Source organism: Lagopus muta, chromosome 7, assembly GCF_023343835.1.
Source record: "Lagopus muta isolate bLagMut1 chromosome 7, bLagMut1 primary, whole genome shotgun sequence".
Lineage (NCBI taxonomy): Eukaryota > Metazoa > Chordata > Aves > Galliformes > Phasianidae > Lagopus > Lagopus muta.
Genome location: NC_064439.1, coordinates 4,372,503 through 4,390,572, shown reverse-complemented (window position 1 = coordinate 4,390,572; position 18,070 = coordinate 4,372,503). Strand labels below are relative to the sequence as shown.

Here is an 18,070-nt window from a genome sequence, read left to right as displayed (position 1 = left end):
TTTCAGTGGTTAAACACCTGCAGGTGCATTTTTGGTGAGTAGCTCTGACCATCCAGGCTTTAATACATTCTGATTCACTTGCCCAGAAATGATACAGCGTATGTTCCTTTCGGAAGAAAATGGCACTCTTGAGCATTATTCATGTCTAACAAAGAAAAAAAGAAACAAACAAGCAAGCAAACCTGCAAAGACCAAACTTTGCTCTCCTTATTCCTCTGAAATGTTGGAAAAGTTGCAAGATTTGCCCCACTGTTCCCAAAACCATTCCGTCATCATTAATAGGAGAACACAGCACAGACAAGTTTTAGCTCATCATTCAACACAGTCTTGCACAGGGCATTTACACGGCCAGGATTTGAACAGGTCTGTGCCCATCTCCACAGACACTGTCTTGTGGCTAAAATCTTGGTGATAGCAGATGCACTTCTGGGAGCACACTGCAAGCTCAGGATGGAAAATGGCCCCTAAACTCCAGGCAACCACTGAGTTAAAGACCTTCATAAATTCCTGAAACTCTAGTTTAACTGCAAGTTCATTTTTTCCTCCATCACCTTGCTCCTGAACCTCTTTGCTCTCTCTGGGTTGGAAATCATCCAATAATATCCACTCATAAGTCTATCCATAGAGTGCCTATGCTCATGTCCTCTTGCTGTCTTGTACATGATTGTACATAGCTGTCCTCTTTCTGATGTTTATCCAACAGTCATGTATTTATAATCAGCAATCATTCTTTGCCAGACTTCACATTGTTAGTCTATAGTATTATTATTTCAGGTACAGCTTATAAAACTTCCCACATCTTGAGAATGTAGCTCTCTGGGGACACTTTTAATTGCTCGTATTATTCTAGGACTTCAGGAGAGCTCTGCTCCTTTGTGATTCATTTAGGCTGTCTACAAATGCCTAAGAAAGAAGTGGTACAGATACAAGATGAGCAGGGAGTGATTAAGAGCAGTGGGAAGCAAAGACATTGGCCTAGGGCTAATCAGTAGGAAATGACCTTCAGTCTTTTATCTCAGTCTCTGAGACAAGATACTTCAGATCACAGAATCATAGAATAATAGAATGTTTTGGTTGGAAGGGACCTCAAGGATCATCAGGTTCCAACCCCCCTGCCACAGATAGTTTCAAGCAGCACAGCACTTGATGTTTTGTACTCACAGAAGACCATCTGAATGCATATGTGCTCATCTACAGAGCTCCATCGTTTTCATTCCTGTCTCGCTTTGAGAACTTTCACACTTCAACACATGGTTGGACAGAGTGCTATCTTCAAATCCACAGCCATTAACACCCACCAAACACATACTCTTCAATCACCAGTATTTATTACAAAGTTTAAAAAATGCCCTGTACCTGAATTAGCATTAAAAGCTTTGATATTCTAAGTAGCAAATAGAGCAGACTGAACAAGGGTAGGTGGAAAGCCTGAAACTGGAGGGCAAAACAGAGCACTAATGTGACTTTTAGTTGATGCCTTATCCTGGGACTTGCTATTTTTCCCTTGCTCCATGACAGCAGGACTGCACCATAGGTCTGGAGCCTACTCTGCTCTAATCACACTGGATACCTCATGACTTTTCAGTAGGAATTGCAGAGCTCACCTACCCAGGTGATACATCATCAAGGCTCTGACAGCCCTCAGATCACTCTGCTCCACGAAATCACAGAATCATAGAATCATTAAGATTAGAAAAGACCTCTAAGATCATCTTGTCCAACCGCTCACCTACCACTAGTATTGCCCACTGACCACATCCTTCAGTGCCACATTTCCACAGCTCTTGAACCACCTCCAGGGACAGTGACTCCACCACCTCCCTGAGTAGCCTAAGCAATGCCTCACAGTTCTCTCTGTGAAGAATTTTTTTCCAAATATCCAACCTGAACCTATCCTAGGCACAACTTAAAGCCATTCCCTTTCACCCTATCACAAGTGATGTGAGAAAATCACAGAATCACAGAATCACCCAGGTTGGAAGGGACCCCAAGGATCATGTAGTTCCAACCCCCCTGCCTAGCAGGGCCACCAAACATACACATTTAGATCAGGTTGCCCAGGACCCCGTCCAACCTGGCCTTAAACACGTCCAAGGACGGGGCATCCACAACCTCCCTGGGCAGCCCGTTCCAGGGCCTAACCACTCTCCTTGTAAAGAACTTCCCCCTAACATCCAACCTAAATCTTCCCTCATTCAACTTGGATCCATAAAAGAGGAAAGAGACCAACTCCCATCTCCCATCCTCTCAGAGAGCTGTGAAGAGCTACAAGGTCTCTCCTGAGCCTGCTTCAGAATAAACAACCCCAGTTCCCTCAACTGCTCCCCATAAGATTTGTGCTCCAGACCTTTCCCAAACTGCACTGCCCTTCTTTGGATAAGCTCTAGGACCTGTACCACTCTCACCAACCGTGTGCAAGAGTGAAGAACAAGAGACAGTTGAAAGAAACGTGGAACAAGAGAAGATAGAAGACAACAGATCTTCTACTCCTAAGCCCTGGGAGCTGATTAGAATTAAAAAAGAAAGGTGAACATGTTGCTGAAAGAAAAAAAGTAATAATTCAATCTGTCAGGAGAAAAAAAAGTGATGTTTCAGTAACCTAGCTGTTATTCCAGAAAGAAAGGGCACACTGCTTTGCAAAATAAAAATTCAGATGTCTTAAAGTGGGAATATAAAGCGGTAAATTAGGAAGAACAGGAAAGCAAAGTTTCCCTCATCACTTCATTTTACTTTCATTACTACCACGCTAGCAGAAGAAGTTGCTGTGCCAATGTTGGCGGCTTTTATTTTTATAGAGCTGCCTTTATCTTGCAACCTGTGCAGGAGGACCTGTCATTTTCAGTCTTCAATCTTCCTCTAAGTGCCATCCTTCTTTATTGGATTCAAAACGCAGCAGTGGCTTCGACATTTCCCAGAACAAACACACATCTTCCTGTAGTTGGTGCTTCTGCTTCAGTCACCAATGCACAAATAAAACATTTGGAAATCAAATCCAGCCAGTTCACTGCTGGCAATTGCCGTCACTTTGTTTGATAACAAGAGAGGAGTTTTACAAGGAAATCATCCTCCACCTCGGAGAGGGATAAAACAGCATGCTAACAAGGAAAAAGGCAAGAGAAAGCAATTTGGGTTTCCGCATTCTCAGCAACAGCAAAACAAACTATTAGCAAAAGGAAGCATTTCAATCCTTCTTTTCTTTCTCCCTCTTTAGCTTGGTTGCTATCAACTTTAGCAGAGCTCCTCCTATGGAAAACTTCTGCTTTAGTAGGGTGAGAATGTGGTTATGTGGGAAGGGGAGCCCCGTGTGAGCAGGAACTGCCTGTGTGCACCTGCGGGATGAATTAAACCTTTACTATCAATGAGGAGAACAGATAACCCAGGAGGCTCACAGCAGTGCACATACATTTAACAACGCCCCCTGAAGTGCACTGAGCGAATCTCTCCAGGTCCTGTGCTGGGGATCAGCACAGCTCTGCAGCACACCTGCCTTTAGGCACAAATGCCTCATATTCCATTCTCAGCATATTTCTTCTTGCAGGTTTCGTTGCTCCGTGTAACAGCATGGCTGTTAGACTTTTAAGAGCACCTACATTTAGACCCTGAGGAAACATCCGTGACCTAGATCTTTAGAAGAAATTTCAGTGAATCATTCAGTCATAATAAACTCCTCTCTCACGAGCTGGGCTTCACTTTTTGGTATTTATGTGCTGAATGAAATGCTTACTTGCATATTTTTTATTACAGTGCCCAGGAAGAAGGCTTGTGACAGAGCTGTATTAAAAAAGAGTTAGAATAGGTATTCCCAGTTGAAGGGAGTCCTTGGCTGAGCCCTCCTTCCTTCCCAGCTGCTTTGGGGGCTCCTAATAACACAAAACAGATGGCAGTTGATTTCATTGCTTGCTTTTATGTCTGAGCTTTCTGCCCTTCAAAACATCTTTCAGTGTAAAATCCCCTGGGGTTTAGGACAGAACACTGCTAATGTAGCTGTGAATGGAGGTCAGAAAGTGGCATAAGGAACTGAAGATAGAACAGGGGAAGAGATGAGCCAAGACCCATTTGGAAGAAGGACTACATCCAGCTCTGTCCCCTTCCCCCTTCAGCAGAACTGAGGACCACACCTCACTCAATGCAGCAGGTTGGGCTGGAGCAGCAACAGTGATGGAGCCACTCACCTCCAGAAGCACAGCACCCCTCTCATTGTAACCAAAGCAACATCCCTTGCCACTCCAGCCATAGACTAAACCTGCTCTTGAAACCTCCAATGTGAGAGATCTCCCAGCCCTTCCAGCAGTTCTTTCCCAACGCAGCAGCTGTTCTCCTGTCTATCATTTGAGACAGGGTTGTCTTTGGGTCTCCATGTGCATTAACAAAGCAAAGGGCAAATCAAGCAGATGATGAGTGAGAAGCCTAAAACTATGCAGTTGTAGAATTTGAGCCTTCCTGGAGGTGTACTCCATCTTCTATTCCATCATCTACTCTCAGCAAGCACAAGGAAGTAAGGTAGATGGCAGAGTGGGCAGGGATAAGGAAATGATAAATTTCCACTATGGAAATTGCAATATAAGAAATTATCAGACCTTGCCCTGAAGGTCTTCTAGTGCGTTGGTTTTCTTTAAGGCAGGAATTATCTACATTCCTGCTGTGCTGAGAGACATGCTTTGGAGGGAACTACTGGTGACAGGTGGATGGTTGGACTGGATGATCTTGTAGGTCTTTTCCAACCGTGGTGATTCTAAGATTCTCTCATATCACCCAAACAGTAGATGCCTTCTAATGGCCCAACTAAAGCAGGAAAAAAAAAAAAAAGCCCCAGATAACAAGAGTCAATTATCAGAATGGATTTGCTCCTGGGACACTTCCAGAGGTAAGGGTGATGAAGACATACACAGCCTAGAATACGTGTAGGGGAAAGCAGTAATGCAGTCTGGACCGCCTTTACTGGAGCATCTTTTGTCTCATCTCTGCAGAGACTGAGAAAGCTCATGCTGGCTAACACAGGTTGGAAAGTTATATCAGAGCGATGGGTTTTTCTTTTGCACGGTGCAGTGGAAATATAGAGAGACTGAATATCTTAATTCACAGCATGTATAGGGAGCTACTGAATTGCTGCAGTCCTTTTTCAGGCTGCAAAATTTAAATCGTAAAATCAGAATTTAAATACCAGCAAAACAGCTTAAAAGAGATCAGCGAGGCGACTTCCAATAGAAGCTGGATACGTTGATCCCGGATCATCTCATTGTTTCTGCATTTATTCACTTAAGCATTCATAAAAGATTCAGCAACAAAGCAGAGAATATCGTTGCAATTAATAATCCAGTGTGAATTAATTCAGGGCTCCAAGCACGATGGCAATTAGCACTATCTGCTCAGTGAAAAGGTTGAAGTGGAAGTTTAAACTGATGCATCAGAAATGTTCCCAGAGAATGTTTAAAGCTTTACTTTTTTTCTTCCCACGAGCACAGTTTATTCTGCTTATACACACTGGGGTGAAAGGAGATTCTTGCTGTTAACAAGGCCATCCCTCCACTTAGCACTGCTTAAGGGAAAGACTCAGTGTAAGCCTTTGGAGGGATGCTCCAGCCTAGGAAAGCAGCAACGTTTTCACTTTGGTCACTGTCTATCAGCATATCACAGTCCTGGATGGGGTCTGATTGCACATTCCTAGACAAGGCCACACTAACAACATGGAAATATCCTTCAACCAGGTCACTCCCACTTGACCAGGAGAAGGGAAGCATTTCTACATGGTTTCAGTGACTGCATTCCTTGTTTCATGAGCACTTGCAGAGATAAAAGTCCTAAAAAGATGCTCCCCTTGTTACTTAAGCAAAATTCCAAGTTCTTTAATGGAAGAAAAACTGAAATTAACCCAAATCAAAATTGAAAGCTTTAATTTCATCTCCCTGGGTCTAGATCTTGGCATTGTCTGCCAGGCAACACGAAATGCCTCATGTTATCATGCAGTGCCTTAGAAAACTTGCCCCCCAAATTTGCGACTCGACACTCAAATCCCAGCTTCCCTTAATGAAGCACTCCACGCTCAGTGAATTTTGTGCTGCATCAATAAATCACGTAGAGCCCTTTCCTGAATACCAATAAGCTTCAGGTCTTAAGCATGGCAGCCATCATCACAGCTCATCCAGTGCAGCAACCATTGAAGACGCATACAGGATCCGGAGCAGAAAAGCCACAACCTTTCAAGATGATACACAAACTGGACAGTGTGATTAGAGGGCTTGAGTAACCCGGTAACACCCAACCAAGTTAGAAGCATGCAAAGAGATTACTCACCTCAAGCACAAGAAAAGCATAAAGGCAACTATAAGGGCCCCTACTGATATACAGTGCCCCAGGTAGTTTATGATGAGGGCAATCTTGTAATGGTGTGCATACTTCCTCTGGAGGTAAAGAGATAACATGATTAAATCAGCATGACCCTCTGAGCACTGACATTAAGGAACAGTTAATCAGTTTAGGAAACAGTAATTACTTTTCTCGACATTCAAATGATATAACAGCCCCAGGGCTGATGCCTACGTAGAAGCCAAACATGCTGCCCAGGCACAAAGTACACGCTTGGTTTCATTTCTGTTTGGGATTTATCCAGAGTTTCTTACAAATCTCAGCAGAAACGTCACTTTTCCCTTGTTTTCCTCAATTTCCTTGAGATCTTTTATTTTCATCATCATGTAAAACTGCAGAACTTTGCATTTTTGGGAAAACAAAGCTACCAAAGACACAGGCAATGATCTTCTCACAGCTGCAAAACATCAGTATGTTGTAGAAGGTTCCTATGTTGGAGCCTACACAGTCATGAGGAGGCAGGTTATGCTACTTTCCCTCACACACTGCCTGATTTTCACATGGAAATGAATGGATATGATGGATGTGATTTTCATATAGAATGAACCAGTGAATCAGAAGAAGCCCTTTCCATACGAGCTGATTTTTCTCTGAGGAGCCCTCCTGCCAACTGTGAGCCTTATCTTTCTCTGAGGGCAGAACAAGTGATACGGACCGACAGAGTGCTGGTGGGGTCCTCTCAGGTCTGAGAACTTGATGAAACAGAGCTCTTGGTTTTAGCAGGGTCCAACTATGCGATGAAATTTCTGTATTAGAGTCTGTTTCTTAGGATGCTGAGGGCTTTGTTGGCAGGTTCTTGATCCTGCAGATTGAAAAATAAGTACAGAGTGCTCCCACCTAAATCAGGGAACGATGCAATGTGGCCAAAATTTGACCTTGAAGTAAATGGAACGTCTTGTTTCTTTCCAGGCTAAGCAAACTTTTCCCCCACATGGGATGTTCTCCTTCCTCAGAAAAGAAAGACCTAGAATCTAAATTTCCTCCCTTTTGATAAAGATACTGAACTAAAATCCTGCAAATAGCATCAATTTTCTAATTTAGGTCGAGCCTACTTTGTTTCATTTTTTCTAGCAATTTCCCTTCCCATTTTATTCCAGTCAGAGGAATTTGTCAGTGAATGGAAGTTTGGATGAAACTACAACCAACAGCTGTAGTTAATCTGCACCATTGTTCTATGGAGATAGCATCTCCCAGTGCTCTGCCAGAGAGCAAGCCCTCTTGGAACCATTTCCACGATGAAACCTGCCTGTATCTTCAGCACACGGAGTAATGTGCTGTTTCTGGACTGAACTCAACCACGTAAGGTATTTTTAAGTCTATTATAAAATGCCCTAAAATAAACTTCCCCAGCACAGCCCATTTTCTGAATAGCCTAGAGGAGGAAAGTGAAAATCCAACAATAACCCAAAACCTGAATTCCACATGAAGCTTTAAGTCAGCAGGTCACCTAATGGAGGAAAACACACTCCAACTGATGTGTCTGCCTGAAAAGCACTGCTGTGCTATTCAGTTCATGCTCTGGCAAAGTGGCTTGCTTAATTTTTTCCTGACTAATTGCTTATGTAGTGTTAGAAGTTTTCTAGAAGACGGCAGTGCTCCTCCCAGACCAAGCATCTGCTGTGTGATACTGACCCTTCCAGTTGCTCCTTTGGCTCCTAACCTCTATCTTGACTTTACTTCAGTTTTAAGAAGGCATGGTTCAAAACATACAAAAAAAATTGACTGGAAAAAAAACCCCCAGCAAATAATTAAGGTCCTCTTTGATACGTGCATGCTGAAGGAAAAGCAGGCCTGAATTCATTTATTTCCCCTTTGCTGACACAACCAAGGTTTCCTGAAGGCAAATTTGAATATCATAGAAACAAGAAGTGACTCTGTGCCTATGAAAAAAGAAGCTGACAGGGTTGCAAGATCACTTCCCACCAGCCTACATGCAATCTGCATCTCTGGTAGAAGTGGAGACAACACCTCTAGGGTTGAAAAAACACGTGCCCAGAATGAGCCACGTTGGTCAAAGATGAGTTAATGTAAATACTTGCATAACTGTTCTGTCTTGAAGGCTGATGCATTTAAAATGCTGAGAAACTTCTATTGCTACACAATGTTCTTCTGCTTCCAGGAAGCTAGTGCACTACACTGAAATGCAGATTAAATCCTATTTGTGGTTTAGAAGGAGAGTCATTATGTTAGAAAGGAAATAGAAAAGGGGATGGCAAGGACACTGCTGGCAGTGGGCATGTCACTGGAGCTCTCTTCCACTCCATACCCCATGTCTGACAATCACACTGTGTCAGAGAGTGCTATCTGCCACGTAAAATGAGGAAGTGCAGCTTTATTCTTTTACCTTGTATCAACTTCTCAAGTTTAAGGCACTCTGGGCTTCCCAGAGTGAAGGAGTCATTCTATTCTCAGGACTTTTACCTTTGCTAGGGTATCCCTGTTCAAGCAGGTTGTGGATGCCCCATCCCTGCAGGCATTCAAGGCCAGGTTGGATGTGACTCTGGGCAGCCTGGGCTGCTGGTTGGTGACCCTGCACACAGCAGGGGGTTGGAACTGGATGAGCATTGTGGTCCTTTGCAACCCAGGCCATTTTGTGATTCTATGATTGTGAAAAAAGTTCCACATCAGTCATTTCAGATTCCTTTGTGTTGCTAGGATGATCTCCTTACCAGTCCAGGGACGAGCGACCAGTTTGAAGACACCATATCTCCTCTTTCAAGACTTTTGGAAGCAGACTCATAGAATGACTGAGGTTGGAAAGGAGTTCTAGAGGCCATGTGATGCAATCTGCCCAAGCAGGTTGCCCAGAGCCACCTAGAGCAGGTTGCCCAGGACCTTGGCCAAACTAGGAGTGTATTTGTTACATGAGATGCTGCTCTAACACAAACTGGCATTCTTTGGCTTCTACTATCATAGAATGGCCTGGGTTGAAAAGGACCACAGTGCTCATCCAGTTCCAACCCCCTGCCATGTGCTGGGTCACCAACCAGCAGACCAGGCTGCCCAGAGCCACATCCAGCCTGGCCTACTACTTCTGCTTTCTCCTAATACAGCTCTCCTTCTTCCTCCCATCTTCCCTGATGTCCAAAATAAGGGAGCCATCTCATCCTGTTGGACTGCTGGCAAGTTCAGTGGCCAAGCAAAGCCTTGGGCTCCCAGCAGTCAGGGAAAATGCAGTGCAAGGACAGTTCAGTTCTTTCTGCAAAACAGTTGGAACAGCAATGAGTCACTCCTCAAGGAGGCCTCTTTATTGCTCCCTTGGCTTCATAGGAGAGCTAGACGACTCGTTGGACCGAACGTGTAACTTCTGGATAATTAAAGATCAGCTGAGATGAATCATAACTCAACACCAAACAAGTGAATAGAAAGCCAGGCAAACTTTCACTGCTGTCAGACTGAGGGGAAGAGGCAGCTGCCTCTGAGCTCACTGTTTTCCTGTTTGTGGCCAGCTGGAAGCTGGGTGGCTGTGCCTAACACGACTGTGGTCCTCAGCAGGATACGTTAACTTAGGTCCAGCACGATGCTGATTCAGCGACACTTCTTCAAGCCTCCTCAAAAGAGCAGCAGAGCCAACTTCATAGCCAGCTGCCAAAGGCCACATAAACAAACCCATAGTTCTTGATTTATAGCTCCTTATGAAGGCTGAGGCAGACTTTTTGCTGCTTGAGACTCTCATTTATCTTCTAACAAGAGCAGATTTGTACTAGATGCAGCAAGGATCACTGACACAGGAGACTGCAAGCTAAGTAGAAACTTCCCACTTATTACACACTGTGCCAAACAATCAGCTTCTGTACCTGATTTGGGTACCTGGAGAAGGTGTTAATTGATCATTCAGTGGGTGGAATTTGGTCTGATACTGAAACATGTACATTAGGATATCTGTGAAAACCTGAACCAACAGCTGAAGCAAGGGCTGGAAACAGCTGTGGCACAAACACAGGCATCCCTTGAGGTGCATGCAGGAGACTTTGTGCTTCCTTGACAGTCCTAGCAACAAACCAACCTCAAATTGCTGAAGGACACGGTTATCCCAGAAGACCTGTGTCACAACAGCCAGATGTATGGAGATACACTGGGGCATCTTAAACCACACTGCCTAACTACACAGGGGAAGCTAAATCCAGCCCAGATGCCCATCTAGGAGCAAAACAGCCCCAGAGCATGATTTTATCAGCTATGGCCACAGGTTAAGCACTCATGTATGAATGCAGTACATCAGTGAATGTGTGCTTCAGGATCTTATGCCTCTTGAAACTGACCTACAGCTGAAAAGAACTATATTTTTCTGTGGTATGGCCCCACGATTCCATATAGCATGAAGCATTTGACACTGGGCTGATCCTGAGAACGCCTGCTCCTGTCCCCACGTATCATGTATTGATAGCTGCATCTGAAGTCCAGCTACATCCTTCCTTAGAACTCTGGTAAGGGCTCAGGCTTGAGACAAAACATGTGGGGCTACAGCCTGAAGATACGTGGCATCTGCTGGGATCAGACAACAAACAACAGGCTCATGTCTGTGCCCAAATCTCACCTTTAACCAAAACTGAGGATTATGGAAATCCATATGGATTTTGTTGTCTTTATTTGTTTTGAGGTCACAAAGCAACTCAAGTATTCATCTGCAATGCTGAGCATTATGCAGAGATTTAGAAAATATTCACAAATATTAAAAACTGTAAAGCCTGTCACCAATCTTTAAAGGTCTAGTAAATGAATGTTTAAGCTTTTGCAAACAGGGGTGGAGGGAACATCTGCACTTTCCTCTGTTTAAGGAACATGCTGCTTCAGAATCCTTAAACTATCACCATAGCTGCAAAGTTTTTAAAAGCAAAAACAGAGCTAATGTCAGCTCAGGTTTCCTGTATGAGCTAACCACCAAAAACATGCTTAGCCTTTGCCTGGCTCTTTACCCCATTCTCTAAGTCAGCACTGCATGCCTCACTCCACCCCCCAGTGCTGCTCACTGATAAGAGACTCAACTCACAGCACTGAAAATCCTCCTCAGTCGGAGCTACCATGGGCTGCTATCCCCCTCCATCCCAGACATCTCTTCCCTCCCTAACCGTGTGCCTTGTCCCCAAAGTTCCTGCAATACTGCAATATGATGGTTCAGGGAACTGAGCCAGCTGGAAAAGCACAAAGCAAGTAAGGGTTTTCAATTTCAATGGAAGGTAACTGTAAGGATAGGCTGAACTGGAGCAGTCCCAAATTGGTTCAGCTTGAGATGCCATGGTGCCTTCTCCACTATGCCAGACAACCTTGAATGCTTATCAGTCCCGAAGGAGAACAGTTATCTTCTAATGCATTCTTCTGACTTTCTTGAAGCCTCTAGCTTTTTTAGGGGGTGGATTCCACCTCGCCAATGAATGAGTGGGTACTCCTCAGCACCTGCTGTGTAGCTACCTGCTTTCTCATTCATTCGAGAAAGCCCACATTTAGCAACATGGATCTTATGGGTCAGGTATCAAGGCACATTATGACTGTTCTGGGTGCAGACAGTCCTGAGACTGAAATCTGGATTAGTTCCGCAAGCAACTTGCAGTAGGCAAGACCTTGTCTTCATCCTCTGTTGGAACCTGGTGTGGCACAACTCTAATGACAGAAGAGTGCAAAGAAGCCCAAAACATAACGAGGTCTGAGCTGCTGGGCTTGGACCCTTGGCAAAGAGACAGGGCAAAGCCTAAGTGTGCCTGTGTGCCCCACCACAGAATCAAAAGAAGAAGGGAAACAGAGCATGGCACAGAAGGATGAAAGGTTTAAGCTGTGTGAGGATGAATGCCTGTGATGCGTCCAAAAGAAGGTGACATCCGACAAAAAAAAAAGGGCTTTGCATAAGCTTGCAGCTTTTCTGAAGGAGCTTTACCCCTGTATGTTAATTTGATCCTGTAAACTCCTATGTAATGTCAGGCTGGCTCAGTCTTTTAAAGACAGCTGGGACTTGAGTTTGCTTTTTATGTATTTTTCTTTTGCCTTTCCTTTACATATTTGCCTTAGGGAAAATGGCATTGAGATCTGGAAAGGCCAGTTGTTGATGAGACTTCAGAACTGGCATACAGGGAGTGGAATCAGCTGATGAAAGCTTACATTTCACTCCCAATGAAGCTTTTGGTATTATTGCTCTTATTAATAACATTTACTGTAGCAGCTGTAGGCTCTCAACAAAGCTAAGAAGGATCTGCATAAACATATAATGTCAGAGACAGAATCTAGTAAAGCATCCTTTGTTTTTTAACAAAAATTTGAGTAGGAAATGTGGAGACTGGATTAATAATTTGACTGAACTCACAGGGAGGATTCACTGCAGAGACAGAAATGGAATCCAGCTCAGAAATCCCAAATTAGTATGTTAACCTTAAGCTTGGCTTTGCATTCATATATGCTGAGAAACGACACCGAGAAGAACGAAGGAAAGGAAAAATACAGACCTTGTCATCCAGAATAGGCTCACACTGAGAGTAGTTTATCTTGGAAGCCCACGTCCCATTGCCCAGGCATTCTCTGTAAGCATTTCCTGGTAGGGACCAAAATAAAAGAGAAATGAACACTCTGTGCTGGAATTCAGTCTAACACATTTGTGTAATTAAGAAGAGATTAACAGTACAGATCATTCACAGCGCAAATCAGCATATCCCAACCTCTGTGGGGTCTGAGGACTAGGACAGCCTGCCAAAAGGAGGGAAGAAGAGAAATAAGGGATGTAAATACAACTTAGAGACCATCAGTTTATCAAGATATTTATTGGGAACTGTTTCTGTAAGAAAATGGGTTTGGAAGACAGCAAAGGTATGGAAAAGAGATTTCAAGAGAAAACTGAACGTGTCTGTAACAGGTGTATTCAAACACAGGCAGAAAGGTTTAGGTTTTAAGTGTTCCAACTAGGAAAATACAATGCATGTAGTAAACGTTGCTCCACTCTCACCATACTTATCCCAGTGCAAACTCAATACTGGATATTGATTTTCTAGAGTCTTCCAATGCATCAGCATCACTGATAAATTCTGCAAGGAAGACAACCACACCTCCCAACCATGGGATGGGCAGGTGCTGTGGAGGTCTCACATGAGCAGACCTTAGAAATGGGTAGGATGCATTCACCCATACTCTATGAAAAAGAAAACCCTTCTGATCTCTCTCCAAGGCGCCATTTCTCCCAAGACATGAGCGAAAATCAGCAATTACTTCACTGATCAGAGATTTTGTGTCCAGTTGCAATGTCACCCTGAGGAGCTCCGGGAACTGTCTGCATTGGAAGTGGGGAAAGGGGTTCAACATCTGCTAAGAACTCCTCAAAACTCAGGGAGGTACCCGTGCAGTATAAAATACCTTCTCCCAGACACTAAAAGCACAGAGAGTCCCATGAAACAGACTTTTCCATGCTTATTTTCAGCCGTCTTAAAAACAAGAAAGTTGAAGTAAAACAGGAAATTCAGATCCCCAAAGGATACATATAACGTCCTAATGAACTCTTCATGATGTTCTTTCTGCCCTTTATGCGATTTCTTGCTGGGACTTTGCCATGGTCAATCAGTATAATTCAACAGTCAGCCATCAGGAAAATAAGATGTCAAGTGAAAGCATCAGACTGAATGCTCCTGAAAGTGCTGTTGGCAATAGCCACTGAAAAAAGCCACTGAGAAGACTTGAAAAGGTGCTTTTTGCTATAGAGAGGGGAAGTCCACATGAAAGCAATGAGGAACAACCATTCACCTACATGCTCCAGGCTACACCGTATCTATTCAGACCACTGAACTTCATGCAGTTCTTTTCTACTTGCACAGTTTCTTCTTGGAGTGACATGGCCAAATGGAATGGCTGCTAACATTTGGATCAACTAAGAAAACTTGTGCTAAAGTCCTCCGTTTCCATTTCTGTCAGCTATTATTGGCAAATTCATGCAGTTCCTGCTCCTTCTTACAGTAAAATCAGGTACAGACTGCCATTTTCTGTGCAGTTTTACATGCAATTTTCACTCGAGAAAGAAGCAGGTGATTAGGCTTCTTTCCTCACTGATGTTTATTACTATTCAACATACCAGGCTAAACATGCCTCAAGACATCTTTTACCCTCTTCTCTGAGAGCAGATGTCAGTGGCATTCAAGAAGCCAGATCCAAGGCACAGTGCTGAAAGTCCCTCACTTTGGCAGCTCCTTTTGGCCAATGATGCAGCCCTCTGTGCAGAATGGTTGCAGATTTTGAGTCTCTGTACCAAACACCTGACTCTCCAAGACAGACAGTGGGAAGCTCTGGTGCTTAATCTGATCCTGAATCCCACTTTCAGGATATCGTTCCATAAGAAATCCAGAGAGGAAGGGTATATTTGAATCAGTGTTACTTATCCACCCAAAAAAGGAAAACCACTCTTCTTCTAACTTCCCCCCAGATGAGAAAATTGGCAGCAAACAGGAATAGCCTGAAGTTGGGTGAAGGATGGGGGAAGTGTCAAAACCAGGGGAAGAAGAACCATTTGACTCATGGCTCCCTTCAAAGACTCCTTTCGGTTGATAACAAATGTTGGGCTTTCCTTCCCCATCCCCACAAACTCCTTCCACTCCTCAGTGCTATTTCCATTTTACAGGTATGAAAACAGAAGCAAAACACGTTCACAACTTCCTGAAAGTGACCTGGCAGGACTGCAACAGAGTTAGAAACCATCACAAACCGTGCCTTCTCCTGCATCAGTCCAGTGCCTCTGTCTCCTGCACTGCACCTCCCCTGCCTATTACAACCTGCTTTATAGAAGGATAAATGACTTTCCACAGAACAGGATGGCCACCTGAAAATCCTCCCAGCAAGTAAATGAGCAATCTCACTACCTGAGAAATAATCCTGTCCAATGAGGCTCCCATGGCCTGCAGTGAATCACTGGAGGCACCCAGCTATTCCTCTGGGTTCACGCTAGCTGGCTGTGACATTAAACATCCCCTGAAGGTTCTTTCGATCTTCTCTTTCTTACTGTCAGATATTCAAAGAGGCTCTTGTCCTGTCCTTTTTCATCTGGATTGACACGGTTGGTAAATGCAAAAAGGTCCCATTGCAGGTCACAGAGCTCTGTTTTCACATGAAACCTTGCTAATAAAATGGATGGGAGTCCTATGGTCAGTCTGGGATTCGTAGCCAAATCTGACTTCTGCATGGGCCCTGTCACTATCACCAGAGAGAAGAGAGTAGTGCTGCCCCTTTGCTTCTCCATCATGAACAATCATCTTAATTCTTTCCACAGTGACCACAGGTTGTTTCGTAGACCCCTACTTACTGTCAAAAGTGGAATAGAAAAGGTGAGATAACACAGACTGGACTCAATGACAAACTGAGTCATTGGGACATGAGGAGTTGCAGCAATGATCAAAACACCAAAGACAGCAATAGAAGGCAGATGTGCCTCAGCTCTGGAGTATGTAATGAAAGAGAAGAGAGAAACCACTGGTGATTTCACAAAAAGAACTTTATGATCTCTCTGGCTATTAAGCAGAAGAATATTCCTCCACACCTGTTTTTCCAGTGAGAGCTGGTTTTAATGTGCTTCTTGCTGTAACAATTATTGCACTTTGCTTTCAAGCTCTGCGTACAGGAGACTGGATGGAGTCCATTTGTTCTTAATCATGCTCATGAAAAAGGAGAAAAAGTAAGATAAAATGGAAGAACTCCATTGTAGGAGCACACAATGAGTGGTCACGAAGGGAATAGATACACAATCTTTCCAGGGCAACAATAGCTAATGATAGTTACAGCACTATTTCTTTCTAGTGAAACAAATGGCAATTTTCATTTCCTTAGACAAATGGGATGCTGAGGAACCCAGTCTATTTTCATTTCTCTTGCCTCACTGACTTTTTTCGAAGGATCACATACATAAAATTAATAAAGAGGTTTTTGGTGGCTGTAACTTCTGGCTATTTGTGCCCTGTGTGTACTTGCACACATGTAATACAACCAGACAAGCAGATTTAATCTTTGTGCAAGCAAAAAAATGAGCAGCAGATGAGGCACGATGACATAGGCAGCAGGCAGCCATTATACACACAACTTCTGACACACAACCTGACATTAATTAATTCTGCCCTCATCTATGGCTTCTTCCTTGACTTTGAAAATGTTGATTTCCTTTTACTGCAGATTATTAGCAACATTTCTGGCTCTTGATTGCTTCCATTTAATCATCGCTCCAAGGGACAGGAAAGGAGGTAAAAGGGGATTCCCTGAATAGCAAGAAATACTCAGTAGTGCTCAGCCCTTCACTCAGGTTGCTAGCTTCCAAAAAACATATTTCACCCCCTCCAGCCCAGCCACTAGAACACACATTTTCATATTCTTAGCAATGATTCAGTCATACAGACCACGGTCATATTCCAACAATAAAGCCAATGACAGCTTTGGAACTATTCCCAGAGTCAACTGCAGCAATGGCAGCCCTTCAGACAGCACTGCTGAATATTCCGCTGCTGCTCCTGCTTGGTGGCTGCTGCTTTGACAGCAGGATGCCAAGCCTTGAGTCTACACCAGTACACCAGTATTACACCAGTGAAATACACCAGTATTTCAGCTCCAGCTGTCTAAAATAGTTTTGAAACCTTTATTTACCTGCATACACAAAGACAGAGGAAACAAAAGCCACTGCAGCATGGTGAGGACACTGCAGATAGCAGCACGGTGCCAAATCTCCCTCACTTCAGGTTTTTGGAGAAGCTTGCCCAGCTCAGTCTATTTTTTACCATTCTTTTCTGAATGAAGTTAGAAAAAAGCTATCAAATAACTACAGGAATGTTTCACTTACATACATACATACAAGCTCACGCATGCACTACGATAATAAACTTGATCTGCTCTTAGTGGAGAATAACTGAGAGATCAAAGGTTCCTTAAGTGGGGAAGAAAAACACAGTGTCACTTAATTTGGTCTGAACACAGAGCATGATAATTACAATTCTATCAGTGTGGGGAGGAAATAAGATTGTTAAGAAACCCCAGCCTGTCTGTTGTTTACATAAAGGAGATCAACTTGGATTTGAGCAATGTATCCCCAAACAGCCCATAAGTCAGTAAGGGATAATGACAGAATCATAGAATTGCTCAGGTTGGAAAAGACTCTCAAGATCATCAAGTCCAACCTCCACCTAACCATACTATCCTAACTCTAATAACCCGTAATAGTACAGATCTGACAAGGAAGGTCTTGAGAGACCTTGTAGAAGCTTGTAGACTTTACCCATTTATTCCATAACACAAATAGAACTTGATCAGTCTGGATGGGGCTCTGAGCACCTGATGGAGCTGTAGGTGTCCCTGTTCCTTGCAGGGGAGTTGGACCAGATGGCCTTTACAGATCCTTTCCAACACAAACAGTTCTGTGATTTTGTGATTCTGATTTTGAAGGATTCCTCACATTCAAGATAGTTGGTCTTAGATAAGAGGGGGAGACATCAAAACTGTTTTCAGCTTTGCTTATCACCCTTTCAGCATCCCTGCCAATCCATGCCACGATGAGCCTGGGGGAAGTCTAGAAAAATAAAATGTGACTTGTTGCCACCTAAATTCATGCAAAATAAATTCCTCCCCAGCAAAGAACACTTTATTAACAGAACTGCCAGAGATTCCTCTAAAAGATTCCTCAGCCTTCTGTTTAATGAGGAAATGGTTCAGCAACATTCAGTATTTGTCGTCCCAATTGTGATTTCCATACTTTTCTAATACATTCTGGACTTAG

The 18,070-nt window shown here is 43.5% G+C and overlaps 1 protein-coding gene across 3 annotated transcripts in view; it reads right to left on the bottom strand.

Moving 5' to 3' along the window:
* The window catches only part of CRHR2 (corticotropin releasing hormone receptor 2), a 129,897-nt gene that overhangs the window by 45,763 nt on the left and 66,064 nt on the right, over positions 1–18,070 (bottom strand). For 2 of the 3 annotated variants that reach the window (XM_048951717.1, XM_048951718.1), the window contains 2 exons: positions 12,795–12,880; positions 6,292–6,398 (listed from right to left, as the gene is read on the bottom strand). In XM_048951717.1, coding sequence (XP_048807674.1) covers positions 6,292–6,398; positions 12,795–12,880 — 193 coding nt within the window. Of the gene's footprint in view, positions 1–6,291; positions 6,399–12,794; positions 12,881–18,070 lie in introns of those variants that run through there. The other variant, XM_048951719.1, reaches the window with a different exon arrangement.